Raw genomic sequence first — 18,403 nt, 5'->3', positions numbered from 1 at the left:
AAACATAATAACTAAAATCATATAAAATTATTTCTGAAAATAACTGGTATAACGAAGTGAATTATTAATATGATTTATGCGCTTTCATGAAAGTGAATGCAGAATTTAAAGTAGATTATTAAAACACGACATAAAAATCCTGCATGTACAATTCGTTGTACTATTTATCGTCGTAAAATGGAAACATTAAAAAGCTGTTTTGTAATAAAAAACATTTACATGTAAGCAAATGAACGTCAAATCTTGACGCATGACGCAAATATAATATAATAATGGGGTTTATAGTTTAGGAATAAAAAAGTTGATGTATAAATATGCGGATTTGTGGAAAATAGCATTATTTGAATTAATCATAAATAATCATCAAATAATCACAACTGTGCATTTTAAGTTCAAAAATAATTTGAAATTTTCAAGATTCGCGGGCAGTGTAAATCAATTTTCATACTAAATATATTGGAACTCATTTTTAACTTCCCAGCAATGTATGTATTTTATCAAAATAGAACAATTTTTTAAGACAATATGTTGGGTGTAAATGCATTTAAAAAAATTATCTCCTGTGAGATATCTCTAGAGTGCGTGAGTTATTTTTCACATTTTATCCAACTTTTCTTAAAAACGGCTGAACGGATTCATAACAAAATCATAGTCTGAACACAGTAAAATATTATAAGCCTAGGATAAGCTGTTGTATTAAAAAAATTTATCAAGTTTAGAATTTGACATTCGTTTTCACTTGAAAATATGAATAGTATGTTTTCTAACGGAAGTACACCTTCTCTGGTGTACCACTAGTCCTCGAGAAAATACTACCCCAAAAATTACCTTTGTTAGAAGTAACTAACAATATGTTTATGCAAAAATCTAGAACTCCACAACCACAAAACAAATCAAGTAGGAAAAAACATTTGTCATAGGTAATCTAGTCTTTTCCTTCGGTGTATCGTTACTATGTCGGTTAGTTTTGCTCTAAAGTTGCACATGAGCATAAATTTACCATACAAAGTGCGCCCGAGGGAAGCTCTAAGGAAGCCAGTACCTTCAATATTAGGCAATGAAGGGATTGCTGGTTATCCACATGCCAATGCTGTCGTAAACCCTCCTCTGACCGATATGAACTAGTTGTAGTTATAGTTTATATTCAATATTATATCCAGAAATATGATGAGCAAGAGGTAGATGAGTCAAATTTCGATTATGACGGTGCTTGGGAAGTTTTGGCAGGTAGATTGAAGGTCAATAATCGATAGCAGAGTTCATCAATTGTTGAGGTAATAGTCTCATTAGTAGTGCCCAAGGTGGGTATTGAACCTAAAACTTCTTATTGAAAGCCTTTATCTAAATACGAGAGTTTATCTACATATACTCGTATATATAAAAATAAGTCGGTTTTTCCTTCCTGACGATATAACTGCAGTACGCACGAACCGATTTTGACAATTTTGCATTCGGTGGAAAAGTCTCGGGCTCCGCAAGGTTTATAGCTAAGAAAATTGGTGGTGCATGGCATCGTGCCTTAATGCACATTGCTGGAACTTCACGCTCCGTAATTAAAAATCCGAGTAATGACATTAGTGAGAATTATCAGAATTATGCTTGGTTAGGTCAACGGGCAATTCTCGCCGCAAACAATAATGATGTACGAGCACTGAATTTCACCATTCAATCAAACATTGCTGGCGATTTAGTGACATACCAATGATTCCGACTGGTCTTCCGTTTGGGTTCAAACGATTGAAATTTCCAGTTCGCATTGCGTTCGCAATGACAATTAACATGTCGCAAGGTCAATCGCTTAGTGTTTGCGGGATAAATTTCAAATAGATTATTTAGAAAATCATTGTTTTTCACCTGGGCAGTTATACGTTGCCTGTTCAAGAGTTGGAAAAGCATCCGCTTTGTTTGTGTTAACGTCAGGCCAAAAAACAAAAAATGTGGTTTACCAAAGAGCAGTTCAATGCAACGGATAATTTGCGGATTCATTTTCATTTACCTAGAAAAGTTCAACTAAAAAACACTTCATTTTTGTAATCGAAATAAATTCATTACTGTTGTGTTATGAAATCAAATTTTTCTTTTTCAAATATAAAACAAACAAAAAATTCTTCATCTTTCTGACGAAACCATCTGGTGGCGAAACGGAGTTCATCGGGTTTGCTAGTTCAGTATAAATATTTCCATCTTAGTACCATTTATTTAAGTTAATAAATACAAATATGTATGAAATGGATACAAAACACTCAGAAATCTAGCAATATTATCACATCTCTTTCAAAATTTAATTCAAAGCCAGTAAAGCGTGCTCGAGATGAATTTCATATCTGCTTCATCGTACTCAGTCATTTACAAGTAAACTGAATATTTATCTACGAATAGGAGTAAAGCGATCGGGCTAGGGTTTTGCCTTTTATGCGGGTATATCATATCGTGATATATTTCCAATAACCGTAAAATATATAGACTCTATTCGCAGACTTGTAAGATAGGGCATGGAATCGGTATTTCAATATTTCATAGAGATATTCCCACCACCAAGGGAAGGAAACAGATAGAGGAAGTAGCCGCAGGTCGAACAAGTTTTATTTGAAGAGATACTTGCTGTAAAAGTGTGATCTTTGATTATTTTAGCTACATTCGCTAATGCTATGCTACAAATCTATTTTCGTATGAATTGGTAGTAACAAATTGTCAAAATCTATGTTGTTGCTATGGGATTAGGCGTTTAGCTCATAAAACTACCAATTAATACGAAGATAAACTGTATTCAGCGTCAATAAACACTAATTTCTCCAACAATAGATTATTCAAATTTAGTTCGTTCCGTCGGTGTATTAAAAATCAGTTAATTTTTTCCCCGATTGTCACCGTTAAAACGAAGCGGAAGATAAACGCGTGCAATTATTTCGCCTTCGTTATATATTTCTGGTTACGTAATTATCTTTGCATAAATTTATTTGAATTATTCATGTTTTGTAATGACTGAATATTAATCTAACCTTTTTGCTTTAAACGCCGCGAACTCATTTTGTACGACTTGTACGCATCGCTCGTTCGTCTAATAAATTAAGAGGAACGAGAAAAACGTTCATTTTCAATTAGGTATCTTGTAAGGTAGAAACAAATAATGTTAAACCATGAAAGAATAATAATCAATATTAGACACAGAAAATTTAATCCATGCAATTTCTAATTGATATCATTCAAACAATATCACAGTATCACAATATCTAATGGTATTAACTAACTTTAAATTATTTAACAATTTCATTATATTTTTAAATAAATTATATTTTATTATTTAATTACATACATTATAGAACCAGCCGTTTTTGAGACTATAACCTAAGTAGACTATACGTGGACCCAAGTTTTGTTCAAATAATATGCAAGTTAGAATCTAGTTGGAATCTAGTAAGGGTCCAACTTAAATCTATTTTTCTATTTAGATAAAATTTCTAAGATGAATATAATCTGTGGAATTCTCAATGAAATAACCTATATATTTACTTGATTCTTACTAAGTTCTCATTATATTCAAACTGGGTTTTTGCAGGATTATTACTAAACTTTTATTATATTCGAATTTGATTTTTACTGAAATGTTAATAATACCAAACAAATTAATACCAAGAAGATTCTAACTTAATTGTTACTCAATTAAAGCATTATTCCAACAAGATTATAACTTGCTCCTAAATTCACTCTGACTTTACTATTTACTATAACTAAAATATTGCTGACATTTTTCTAAAATCTTGTTCAAACATCGCTATAATTTTACAAAAGTAAGAGGTGTAATTTTAGGACATACAAGAACTTGGTTGTGCTCTATGAAAAATATAATGACAAATAATATAAATGTGTTTGAAAAATATCAATTGAAAATTGCATTATTAGTTTTCAGAAAAAACTAGAACTGTGTTCTAAAAAAAAAACAGGTAAGCATTTTAATTTTATATTCAATTTTATAGCTAAATCTCAAGTTTGATTTTTTAAGACAATTAACACACATATCAGAAAGTTCTGTTTTTTATTTTACTTTTACATAGTTTTGATTTTATTCGTTTCAAAAAAAATTGTCAGTTATTATAGTAAAGTACCATCGATAGATTTTGAGAAAAGAATAAACTTGTTCTAAATCTACGTCCATAATTTAATATTTACATTGATTATGACTTCTACCATTTGTCAAAAAACTTATAGGCATCAGTAAAGTATAATCTTTAATTTATGCTTAGGGAGAATCGTCAATCCAATTGAATAGAATAGTATCATAATGGTAAAATTTTTTTTTCCTAAATCAATTACTTTGTTAAAACAAGCAGAAAGTTCTTTGAATCATTTAAATCGGACGCTTAGTTCCCTCAAAAACTGCCATTTTTTGCACAATAAGCTCTGTATCTTCGAAATGGCTGGGCCTGCCTTTATCAAAAACCAATAACCACTTCTCCCAATCATTACTAATTAAATGCTTTTTAGATCATTCAAATCGGATGCTCCGTTCTCTCAAAAACTGGATTTTTATTTTCTGCACTCTTTGCTCTTTATCTCCGTAACTGCTAGACCTGCCTTTGCCAAAAACTAATCAGCACATCTCCCTATCGATAGGAATCGAATCTTTTTTGAACCATTCAAATCGGTTGTTTCGTGCGCTCGAAAACGTGGACGAAAAATTGTATCTATGCATACATAAACACACACACCCATCCATTTTTCTGAAGTATGCCAAAATGTTCAGAAACTTTCAAAACGTCGAGAAATGCAAAAATTTTTGATTTCGATTTTTAGACAATTACAAGATAACTTACCCTGCGGGAAGTTAATAATGTAAACTTGTTAGAACCAACATACTTTATATTTGGGACAACAACTGTCACTACCCTACCCTGGCACAACCGTACCCAGTCTCCTAGAAAAATTATAGACAACTTGATCAAATCAACCTGTTTCAATTACCTAAATCGAATACCCATGAATCCATTTAGACAGAATTCGATTCAAACTCCAACTATCAATCAAGAATCAAAGAGCTACTAGTACCTACTATACTATACTTCTAAGATTCGCTGGTTACTCCGATTCTAGTGAACTATTTGCATATTTATCATCAATTAACCCCGGGGCAAGGGACTCGACTCGACTCAACTGTTGTGTTTTGTATCGCATTCGAGTATTCCCCGTATTGCGCCGACGCCGAAGATAATGCTAAAACTAAAGCTGAAGCTGAAGTTAAAGCTAGAACTAATTCTCTTTCGACATTTAAAGCGCCGCGGGACACGCATGTCTCGTGCCATTTTGATCATGAGACGATGGAAACTTTATATCAGGGGACAGGGGTGAGATAATTGTAAATGAAATTTATATTTAGGGTAAATTTGAGGTTTTTAAAAATCCAATTTATATTGCAGTTGATGTATAACTAATATCATCATATCTGGATTAGTCAATAGATTGGCATTTTGTTTAGACATTTTTCTAGTATGTTCAAATATTTGATGTTCAGTATGAAATAGGACAAATGACAAATGATTGTAAGTGTAAAACCAGTTAGTAAACTTAGTGTAATACACATCATAATAATATCGTTACAAAATATTTGTAATTTATGGTGCTTTTTAATTAAATAATGTTGTATTAAAAATGAAAAAAAAACCTTAAATTTTTTGAGAAATTTAAATTTAAAAAAAAAAATTACTTTTGAAAAAAAAATTTTTTTTCGCCTGATTGTGCTGATATTTACATAGTTTACTTTTATTGATATGAGAAAGTATAGTTTAACTTATGAGCAGACTACATAATGTTAGTTAACTAGCTAATTATGACGCAATATGTTTGGTTTTATGAATTTTTACAGCGTATTTAATTGTCAAAATCTATTACCCACATCTGAAATAGCTTCACTTTGGATAACCTAATATTAAGCAGTAGTGTTTTTACTTAAAAATACAGAAAGCAACATTTTTAAAAACATCATTATTAGAAAATTTTAATAATAAAATTTATCAAATATTTATGGGTAAACCTTTGGGTTACTTTGTGAAAAAGCATGTCTTTGAGGTTTGAACTCATCTCCATAGCTTCTAAAACACGTAAGAAAAAAAAACAGCTTCTAAAACAAAAATATAAAAATTGAGATAGCAACAATTCGAAAGTAAATGCATCAGATGTCCGAAGTATGTTGAAGAATTACAATAAAATTTTATTCATTCTACTATTTAGTATAGTCACAACTTTTTATTTAAATATGAGAAAAATGTTATATCAACACGCTATTCAGATCCTTCAATTATTTTTTTATTTTAAGATATTCTCTCCCTGTTTTATCTTCGATACATGCTTCGGACAGCCTGATGTCAAGCAGTAGTGACATCTATCTACTTGGAAACAATACGAAAAAGATATGTGACTGGCTGTTAGTAGTATTTAGCTTTAAGCAAAGCTACAAAAACTCATTAACGTATATAAAATCGACCTAAATCCAACAAACATTGTTTTTAGCAACTATTATAATTGTGACGATAAAATTTACAACTGTTATGATCGTATAGTTGTTAAAAACTAGTCTTAGTGAGAATTTTAACTGTATGAAAATGCTCAGTGTATGGTCTAAAAGGTGCTATTAATACGAATTTTACTGAATTTATATAATACACCACTTTTCAGAGGCTTATATTATTTCAGACTGCTTATATCGTCAAAAAAAATTAATTATTACAAAGAAAAGGCCAGTCCAATATTTACCAACAACTAATCAAAGCGATTCTTAACCAATATCTTTAGAAGAGTTTTTAAATTTTAAAAATCAATCAGAAATTGTGGGATAAAACGAGAATGAACACTTTTCTGCTTGTTATAAAGAAACGGCTTGGCTGATCATCGTAGAAAAGTGACCAATGCTAGTCCTTACCGAGTTACATCAAATGGCTTTTAAATTTTTGAAATAGGTTCAACAGTTTTTGACAAACGAATGATCAAAAATCTACCAAAAACACATATTTTTTCTTCAAATTTGGTCTCATACGATTCAGAGTGAATTGAAACGTCGAGACAGCATGAAATTATCAATTCGGATTTTTTGCATAAACAAACTTCTTTGGGGACGTCCATTAATGATGTGAGGTTTTTAGGAGGATTTGACAAAAAATCACGAAAAATCACGTGGGGTAGAATTTACTAAAATTTTCAAAATCAAAACAAAAATGTTACGTTATTTCGTAAATTCGAGAAAATTCGCTCAAAAAGTTTTACGTAACTAAATTTACACGTGATGTTTGGTGGAGGAGGGAGAGTAATTCTAAATATCACTAGTTTCGCCAATGGCGAGCAGGAGTCCAAAACTCCAAAAAATCGATCGCGTGATTAATAGATTGCCCCCCTTTGGAAATATTATTATAAAAGTGCATTTTCATCCCCATCCCTGTCCCCGTGACATATGTGTCGTGCGTGACTCCGGCCGCACTACTGAGAAGACCGACGGCATATTTCTTAGGCTTATGTTGTATAATCTGAAGAATTATTACAGTTTTACAGTGCTTTACTGGCGTTTATTTTTACGAACTTTTTCATTTATGCCGAGTTACATTGTAAAAACGTGTGGCTTTTATTGTTATGATAAACTTTGCTCTTTGATACTAGCTTGCTTTTTACGCTTTACGACTTCGTACCTGTGGAATAAATGAATGAATAAATTAAAAATAGCACTAAATATTGTAGAAGCTATTAAATAAAATGTAGTCATGTCATCAACTATCATATTTATTAATGTCTCCAATCTAGAAGTACAGAAAATTTAAAGACATCACTTGAAACTTTGTCCTAACAATCATTGCTTTCACCTCTGGAACTATTCCTAGATGGAATTACAATACTAATCACGTATTTTGCATTCTGCGCTATCAATACATAATTACCATACACAGTTCCGGCAAGTCGAAGATCTGGGTTCGATACCAGTCGAAAACTTAAAGGAAACTTTAACTTAGTCTTGAATGCAGAGGTAGGTAGGTACGTGCGGTATATATATCTCGAACATTATATTCCGAGTTCGTATACTGAATTATTAAACAAGACTTCTATGCCAGACTCGACGACTATAAGCCTGTGTATTGTTACATGCAGATTCGCGACCATACGATATATGTACTTATATAAGTTGAGGACATAGTTCATGTACCTACTGTAAATTAAACCTACTGTAAATTATCAATTTTGACAAAAAGTTAAACTATTTATTCCGCACATAGTTTTTGCCCTTTATTAAAAATCACTATTCGATGCTTGGGACAATTGGGATGCTTCATAGCTTGGGCAGCTTGATATCAAGCAGTAGTAATACCAAAATTTCATTTAAAATTATATATTTCAAATATGATAGTCCCAGAATATTGTTGCGAGTTAGTAATTATATAAAAGTAACTACAACGTAATCTTAAAATCTAATGACATTATGCGAACAATATGCTTCATGCTTTTGGTGACGTACGATCCAAAGATCTCTCGCACGTAACACGACAACCAATCACGATCGACTTGTATAGAAATGATTTCATCGAAGCGAATGACAAACAGTTTGGGCGTAATACGACTTCCAATGCATTTTTACAGATTAAGTAAATCTGTAAAGTGTCTAATATAGCCTAAAGAAGTTTTACTTAAAAAATCAGCAAATCTTACCAATATACAATCAAGTATATTAATTATATCTTATAATCGACTTGTAGAATATTTTAAATTCTTGTCTTCCATAAGACCTTAATGAATTTTGAAACTTAAAGTAAACATTCCGTTGTGCAAATACAGTACGAGATTTACGTCCTTATGTATTTGCGTCATTAGTCGAAAAGTGTGGATTATATTTCAGTCGAAATAAGTACGATCATCATCTAAATATATACTTCGAAAGTAAATAAACGTAAACTGCGCAAAGTAAATTGATAAAGGATCTAAAAACCCTCCAATTCCAAATATATTATGTGCGATTTGCCGATGCCAGTTAGACAAATAAGAGTCGGCGTGGCCGTTCGGCAAGTAAGTAATAATATCGTCAGCATATTAAATGTAGAGGAAATTGTAGAAAAGTGACACTGTTTTTAAATTCGCATACAGTTACTAAACCAGTTGGCTGTGCTGCTCACATCGAACAGTGAGCACAGTTTTGTGTGGTTTGAATTGAGCTCATGACGAGTATTAATTAAGATGAGCTGATTAGTTTTTGGTAAAGACAGGTCCCGCCGTTTCGGAGATACAGATCTAAATGTACAGAAAATGGCAGTTTTTGAAAGAACTAAGTATCCGATTTAAATGATTCAAAAAACTTTCTGCTTGTTTTGACAAAGTAACTGCTCAAAATAATTCAGATTTTAATATTAATTCTGGCTAAAGCTCTAAAGCTCACTTAAATAATTTAAATGAATAATTTTAACTTTGTAATTCAGTTCATATAATTCTTATAAATAAAATTCTTATAAAAATATTAGACAATATTACAGTACTTATAATAATTTATTTGAAAACATTTAATATTCCTCGAACATTTCATTACCCTGGGAGTAGTTCCAGCAACTTGCCTTAAGACACGAAGCCATACTCGACTAATTATTACTTCATCTTACTTAGTGAATGTAAATATATATTACATACGTATTAAACTAAAAACGAATTATTTACAATAAAATATTATACATAAAAATGCAAAAGGTAAGAACAGTTTTTGGTGAGAAGGAAAAACAATTTTCAAAATAAACAGTAGAAAAATGTACAGCTCGATATTAATTTTTCATAATTAAGTATTTTATTTTCACATTTTGGGAAGTTCATGCGTGTGTATGCATGCAGGTATGTATGTGTGTATGTGTGTGTACATTTTGTGTTTCGTACCATTGTTTACACAAAAATTTCTAAATTTCTCTAAAATTTATTTTTAGCAAAGTGTTTTTCATAAATTTAGTTTTTGGTACGGAAAGTTCCAGCAATTTGCTTCAAGGCACGATGCCGTGCACCACAAGTTTTTAAATTGGTTTTGGTTGTGATATCCAAAAATTGATTTGACCGTTTATCGGGGTAGTTAAATTATCATATTTTCATTGTTATGTACTATGAATGCTATAGCATCCACGTCCTGTAAGACGCATCTATTTTACGCAACTTGATTGTCCAAATTAATTATTGACTACTAGAAAACATAAGATTATACAAAAATTCCTAAAGAATTAGTTAGTCACTATCTTAACAGGTTACAAAAGGTCAGGTCGTATAGATTTTATTTTTCATATTATATAACAATCAGAGTTGTTTACACACCCTATGAGTAATATGGCTAAATTACACAATAATCACAAATAAATAATAATAATAAGAAATAATACTAATAATAATAATCACAAAAAGAACAAAAAGTAAATAAATGAGTAAAAAACAAATTGTAGTAATTGTTCCAATGAGCAACTGACTATGAAATACATTTTGGTTGTATAGAATTAAATACAAAAAAATCTGTTAATGCACACGCACTCACACACACACATACTTTTTCCAAATTTGGTTTCAGAATGGCTTGAAACGTCGAAAAAACAAAATTAGATCAGATTTTTTTATGACAACATAAACTTCTCCCTCGGGAAGTTAATAATTGACTGTAAAATTTGAATGATATAGAATTTATGACAATGAATGCAATGGCATTCACGTCAGAAAACGTCTTAATGAAATTTATTACAACGACGCAGGAAATCACCAGAAAGTGGTGAAAACTCTCAATGTACGTAGAATATTTTTTTATTATTTTCCCCCGGTGTCCCCTACGATATATCTGTAAGTTCCATCATCCGTTTATGTGTACATTCTACTACTGGCGCTTTCAATGTTGTTTTTGCTTCTCTTCACATATAATTTATTTACCTCGGGAGTTGGCTTTTGGGACTAAAGCGCGGTGAATAAGTAAATATGTTTATGTATATTTATCCAAAGAGGGTTTTGTACGTTCTATATAAGGAGGATATATCTGCGAAATTGTGAATAAGTCTTCTCTAATAGTCCCATATGGGTTTTCGCTAGGCAACCTGTGGCGGCGACGCTGGTCCCATTGCAAAATTCAAACCTCTTTGTTTATTTATTGCTTCAAAAGGTACAAAATCGGAAATTAATGACCGACGATGGAGAATTTTAGTTGAAAGTGGATTAAGAGATCGTCGGAATTGGTTGGAAATTATTTATGTTTTGCTATGTAGTTGCTATGATTTTATAATGCAAGATTTGTTAGGCGTTTTCAGTATTTTATGGTTTTTACCTCAAGATAAGTTGCATGAACCACCCAATTTGATCGATAAGAAATCAATATATTGATTTATAAGCAAGGTGTTTATAAATAAATTTAATAAGATAAACTGATACTGCAAATATTAGAAAAAAGCATCCAACTGACGTCGATAATATGTTGATGGCAGTGCAGGCAAATTTGTTCGCTTGGAGTTATTTTAAAAGAAACATTTAATTTTAAGGCACGATGCCATACACCGTTAGTTTTTATAACAATTTATATAAAGGTGCAAAATACATTGTTAGATACATATAGACATACATTCATGTTGTGGACAAAATTTTATGCCTTATTTGAAATGAGGTTTACTCTCATCAAATATATTCAAGTGGATACATTTCTCTTTAATTAAAACCTAAAGGTATTGTAAATAAGAATCGACCACATTTGAACCATCCAGATTGGATAAAAGATATTTAAACAAGCCTTACACAACCGAATGTATACATGCATACACATCATTTTGGATACGTCACAATATCAAAAACTTGCAGTACATGAACTTGCAATACCAAAAGCCAATGCCATAGGAATGAATCTTAATTTCAAATCCAATTTCTTCTCATGTTGTACCGGAATAAACACATTGTGGTATACTATACTGATTTTGAGGTAAAGTACAAGGGAGACATAGTTCAAATTACCATTTCGTTTACTTTTCTCTTAGCTAACTAGTAAATTAGACGCACAAATGTATCCAGTCTCTCCTACTATGCCGAATGCACGCATCTATATACGATCTACAAGTTTTCGCAAGCTGATTATGAATGGAATGGAACACAAATGTAAGTAAAGTAAATTCCTAAACACAAGGCTATGCTTTCGGTTCTGCTAGTGCTTCTAGTTATGCTTCTAACCGCTTCTAATATTTAATGATTAAACGCTAGGAGAGTTCTCTTCGTCTGGGAGAAAACCATAGCCATGCTTTGCTAAGCAGCTAAGATTAAGGATATTGTTTAATGTCAAAATAGATTTAAATGAAAATTCAAATCAAATTAACGAACGACAGGATGTAATCAAGATACTGGACACAAAAATCTACACTTTCTCATTTTATACAAAATTGCAAATAACTATAAAAAATGTATAGCACTTACCCCTCATAATGTTTGGATGTATCTAAGTCATCCATGGGTCAACACAATCTTTGATGTGTTTACAAGAAATCACAACCTGAAAAAATAAAAAAAGGCAATTATTAAATGATTACTTCGACACCTGAAACATGCGACAACGGCCCGGTTACTTTGGCACCCGGGTCGTGATTTCAAAACACAGAAACTTTTTGGCAACTGTGCTGACAATATTTTGTAAGCAAGTAACAAGGGGACGCAACTGATCGGTCAAGGTTTTTATAAATGTATATTATTTAAATGTTATAAAATTATCATTGACTAGAAGTGCCTTCTGAATTTGGTTCGATTCGCTTCCGGCAAAAACATAAACTTATTCTCCGGATAAAAATGCATTTCCTAATATTATCTTATCTTAAAAAAAAGCAAGTCTTTTTATTTTAATTAAAATATGAACATTACTCGAATTTGTCCTTTCTTTAATGAACGATGTATGAAATATAAAGCAAGTCGGCCTAGTTTTCTCTCAGACTGTAAACTTTGGAATGAAGAAGAAGGGTTGGTTGATGGAAATAATAATGAATTCAGCACTGGATCTATTAAATTAACCGTAATAAACTGCGTGCACTAGCTGAGAATATTTAACGCAACTTTATGAGGTAATATAATGGACGAAGGTACCTGCGTGGTAACAGGTATTCACAGGTATTCATATTAAAGATTTCTATTAAAATATTTAATGATGATAAACTTACATTTGTGTGTAACTCTAGACATTTATAAATGTACTACTACTAGTTTCTTTTATCATATTGTAAAAATGACCAATCAAGGAAAAATTAGAAATACCATCACTAAAATAATTGAGCCTGGTTTCGATGTTTCAGCTTTCAAATTCGAATTTTATTTTTTTTAAATCTTTTTCCATTGTTATATAAAAAAATGAAAACAAACGATGACGGTTGTCAAATCGTTTCTCCTTGTTTCATAACACATGAAGATTATTTTAATTGAATAATTCCATTGAACCGTCGACTGTCATTGACAACGGTATTAAACAATTTTGATTAAATAATAAATACGCATAATAAACAAACGGCTCGAATCAATAATCAAAATGGAAAAAAATCTGTTTGTATGGAAATAAATACTAATACAAATTTAATACTATGTACCCCTGTTCTTCTATTGTATTGTAGGTAGATTGCGTATGTAAAATAGCAATCAATATTCGAGCGGCGTATGGCCTACCGCGATAAAAAACGGACATATAATACACAAATGTATATATATATATATATATATATATATACGTGTATATAAATGAATTTATATTTTAGGGTACAACAGAATAATATGATCGCCCAGTAAATGTGACCAGTGACGTGTAGTACCTTTGGTTTAATTAGTTATTGCAACATCATAAAGTATGTAACTATTGATTATCTTATATAAAACTTATTTATGTAAAATTCAATACGAAAAAAATATATTGACGTAAAATACAACAATTTTTTTCAACCTGCAAGTTGATATGAATATATTATTTGCTAATCCTATTTTTTACAATTTTCACTTTGAGCTTATCGAAAAATAAATTTATGATAGTCTGCTTTTTTAATATTTGAAACAAAATACACGTAAATATAAACACCAACTTTTAATAATAATTATAATATTACTTGTAATTTTTATCGAAAATTTTGTAGAACAATATGTGTTTTATGCACAATGGAAAATATATAATTAAAACATTAGCAAATCAGCAATTATTTTAAAAAATGCTAGTATTTTTGTTGTTCCAATTCCTAACTGATTTAATGCAAGAACAATTAGGTTAGGATATAAAATGTTTACTATATAAAAGAAAAAATCTGCTTTTCTATATATAGGAAATAGTTTGTATAATTTTATGCGTTAATAAATCATATCTGGTTTCGATTTGATATTTGAAAGTCCAATAATTAAAAAAAAATCATGTCTGAATTTCGATATATTATATGTGAAAACTGATGTAAATACTGCTTGATATCGGGCTAACCGAAACTCAAATTTAGAAGGAGACGAAGGGAAGGGAGTAGAAGGGACTGGGTGCAGTTGTTCCAGGGTACAGATTTTGAGATTGGATCCAAATAAGAAAGATAAAGTATGTTTGTTCGAACAAGTTTCCATTAAAACATTGAGCCAGCATCCTACATTAACGTGATCTGTAGACCGCATTTCTTTTAAAGAATGAAAACTGATGTCACTACTGCTTGATATCAAAGGCAAAGTAAAACATATGTAAACTCAGGATGTTCTGATTAAAAACCGCATAAATAGGAGAGACTGGGAATAAAAAATGAAGTACGAGTACGTATGTTTGTACAAACAAGTTTCCATCATTGCATTGAGTCAGCGTCCTACATTAACACGATCTGTAGACCGCATTACTTTTAAAGAGCTACAAATAAGTTTTATAGATTTTGATTTCTTCTAATAATTTACTTAAAGTTACTTGTATAAGTTGTTTGTTATTTTGCTGTGAGTTAAACATTAGTAGTTAATTACCAGCAATTAGTTTTATTTTATGCAACATGTATTTTTCGTCCTTTTTGGGTGAAATTTAAACAGATAAAAAAGTCTATCTTAACTATGACAAAATTCAATACAAGAAAACAAAATATTTCACTATCACTCTAGTTTCCCCTATTTAATTTCTATTTGTATGAGTGAGTAGCGACCAAAGCGAATAATTATTAAATAAATAAAATTGATTAATCTCGAGCGTTCATTCGAACAACGGAATGTAATTAGTCCAAGAGCTAACGACCGATAATATTCCAATTCAATATTTTAATTCGATATAGCCGGGTAAATTGAAAAATTACGAACGATTTCACGTTTTTATAATGGAATTAAAATAGTTGTGAAAATAAATGAAATATTTTTTTTAATATTTTTATAGGCAAAATAATAAAATTTAATCCACACGTTGGAGGACAGACTATTTTTTGATAAGTTTAATTTTTATTATAATTATTTATCCTAAATAATTATCATTTTTTGTTTTAAACTATTATGTTATATTATAAAAAATATAATGAACTTAAGTGCCAATTCCTAAATTAAATGGAAATGTAATGATAATGCGATAAAGCGGGTCTATGTTCGTATGAGTTGGTGGTAACAAACTGTCAAAACGTTTTGCATTTGCGGAGCTTTTAGGCATTTCACACTAAAACTTAACATACAAAACGCATAAACGTAAATAACAATTTTATCATAAGTGCAACTTTCTGATGCCTCTTTGATAACACATACGTGAAGTTAGGTTCTATGTGTTAAACGCCTGATCGCACAGCAAATAAACAGCGTTTTGATAGTTTTTACTGTCAACTAATACAAATATAGAACCGTTAGCGTTACCACAATATTATATTATCGTAGAATTGACCCCTGGATAAGGTATATATATTAGACAAGTGTCTTTTAAAATTTCATACAATTTTTTTAAAAAAATTTCCCCGTGACAGGCTCTTTGACAAAAAAGCATCGCATGGTTCGAGGCTTAATTAAATTTAATGAAAACTATGAGCATGGCGATTTATTGCGACAGCAATTGTTGCGTGCGATGATCATATTTTATCATCGGCACAGGGCGTTTATAGAAAAAAACATACAATTTGAGGAAATTGAATGAAAATTATACATCACTTGCAATTCTTTCATGACGTTATAATTTTCATAGCTAGTCGGTTTGCCAGACAATTATGATGGCAATCGACATTTATATCAGACAATTCATTGGAGAACTATTTTTATGTTGTGATAAAATTTCAATAAAAAAATATTTTAAAATTAATTTAATTTCAAGTACTAGAGTAACATATATTACTCATAGTAACACGCAGGAGTGGACTCTTAATAAATAGTTTTAAAAATTATCTAGAAATATGTAAAAGTTACTTGAAGAATACAAGAGTGAACAAAGCTTAAAGAGTCTAAAAGTATGGTTTTGTAATTTTGGATAACGACTAGAATAATTACATTCATATTATAAATAAATAATTGTTATCTTCGGTAATAATCTGACTTATACAGTGGATTTCCTTTTAAACAGTGAATTACGTTTAAATTCTAGAAAATTTATATACATCATTTACCTGATATTTTGTACCACCCTATAACTATATAAGCAATCATAGACCAATATTGTATTATGAGCTTTTTGTAACATTATCGTTGTTAATATCCACGAGTTAATTAAAATTGGACATATGCGGATTAATCATATATTTATTCAATTACAATTGATAAAAATCCAAACCGTGCCGGGGTTCACTATATAAATATCAGATTTCCAACCATTGTCAAACAGATTCGAATATAATTCAGAATTGAACGTAAATTCAGCTTTTGAAAATGATGAAAACAATATTGTTGTTACTGGCAGTGTCATCGATAGTTTTGCAAGTTTCTACAAAACCTACTAGAAGTCCATCTGATGATGTGGAAGTAATTGATGCAAAAAATGCGGAAATTGCTGCTAGATTTCGGCTTTTGGAAGAAGACATCATTGGATCAGGAAATGATAATGACTTCCTGACAGAAGGACATAATCCTGGTAAAAGATCTATTGGGATGGATGAGAGATGTTTGAATTTGGGAGGTGATAGTTGTTCCACTGGAGATTTACCAGGATCAGGTAGAAGATCAATTTATTTATTATAATAATTCACTTCACTTTCAAAGACCGACCATATTATTTTTATTAAATAAATTGTTGTCTAAAAATTAATTTTTACTCTCCATATTTCATTCCTTAGGTATCGATGACGATTACCTGAATGGTGGATCAAATCCTGGAAAAAGATCTTGGAATTTTAGACCAACTTTTCACAGAAATAACCCATACCAATATCTTATGGGTTCTGGTTTGGACTTTAATTATCTAACACAAGGCCCAAATCCAGGAAAACGAACGTCCAGGAGATGTCTTAATATTGGAGACGACAATTGTTCCAATGGATCTTTACCAGGATCAGGTAAAAATTAATTTTTGTCATTAGTTAAAAATAATATTGGAGACAACAATTTTCCATATTTTTTATCATCTACATCTATTATTTTTACTATCTACTCTAGGATTAGATGACGACTACCTAAATCAAGGCAACAATCCAGGAAAACGTTCATTCCATAACAAAATATCACAATTCAGAGCCAGGCAAAAATTCCTAAATCAACAGCAATTTTTGGCATTAAATCCATACCAATATGCACTTTTTAGAAAAAGGAATTGTCTAAATTTAGGAGGAGATGCCTGTGCCAACGGAGAACTAGTTGGATCAGGATACGACGATGATTATTTAAATCAAGGAGGATTCAATCCTGGAAAGTGAAGGAAACTTGTGGACTATATCTCTAATTAAATTGGCTGGAACTGAATGTAACAATTATTTCATATTTTTTGCAAATACTAATGGTATGTGATTTTAAACATTTGAATAAATATAATAAAAGCATCAATGAATAAAGTAAATTTTATTGCATTATAACACTGTCATACTTAAATATGAAATTATGATGATCGATCAACTTGTCAAGTATTGTTCTAGTTTATTATTTTGAATTTATCAGAATCAGAAGATTTGAACTTTGAATAGAAAATTTATTTCATATTCAGTTATTTGAATGTATTAATTTTACAATAAATATACTTGAATTAAATTTTGGTCAAAATCTTCTTTACGCAATTCAAAAAAAAAAAAAAAATTGTCACGTTATTTGCGAAAGAGTCAAAGATGCAACTAATGTATTTGTGTGTATAAAGCATAATTATCAAGTTTCAAAATATAACTTTAATCTGATGTATTATTTAATAAGCATAATTAGGCAGTAAATGTGTATTAGGTAAAATTGCTTTAAAATTTCATGAACTACGATTTGAGAAAACTACATTTTTGATAGAAATAGTAAAAAAGTGCAAAAGCATACCATTATTTATTATATAAAAAAAATTATTTTTTAG

The 18,403-nt window shown here is 30.5% G+C and overlaps 1 protein-coding gene across 1 annotated transcript; it reads left to right on the top strand.

Moving 5' to 3' along the window:
- Positions 1-954: 954 nt before the first annotated feature.
- Positions 955-17,774, top strand: LOC113386379. The gene is made up of 6 exons (XM_026624162.1): positions 955-1,095; positions 1,161-1,227; positions 16,826-17,077; positions 17,199-17,417; positions 17,518-17,563; positions 17,672-17,774. The coding sequence occupies exons 1-6, from the start codon at positions 955-957 to the stop codon at positions 17,772-17,774; spliced, it is 828 nt and encodes a 275-aa protein (XP_026479947.1).
- The last annotated feature ends 629 nt before the right edge of the window (positions 17,775-18,403 follow it).

This window comes from Ctenocephalides felis, unplaced genomic scaffold (assembly GCF_003426905.1).
Source record: "Ctenocephalides felis isolate EL2017-DRISC unplaced genomic scaffold, ASM342690v1 CF-g0.4_SCAFFOLD_03571, whole genome shotgun sequence".
Classification (NCBI taxonomy): Eukaryota; Metazoa; Arthropoda; class Insecta; order Siphonaptera; family Pulicidae; genus Ctenocephalides; species Ctenocephalides felis.
Note: the sequence above shows the minus strand (reverse complement) of the source record. Positions and strands in the feature narration are given on the sequence as shown.

Coding starts and splice junctions, on each gene's coding strand:
- LOC113386379 (XM_026624162.1), top strand. CDS start 955: ATGTCGGTTAGTTTTGCTCTAAAGTTGCACATGAGCATAAATTTACCA. Junction 17,418..17,517: donor TGGATCTTTACCAGGATCAG/GTAAAAATTAAT, acceptor TATCTACTCTAG/GATTAGATGACGACTACCTA. Junction 17,564..17,671: donor GGCAACAATCCAGGAAAACG/TTCATTCCATAA, acceptor TAGAAAAAGGAA/TTGTCTAAATTTAGGAGGAG.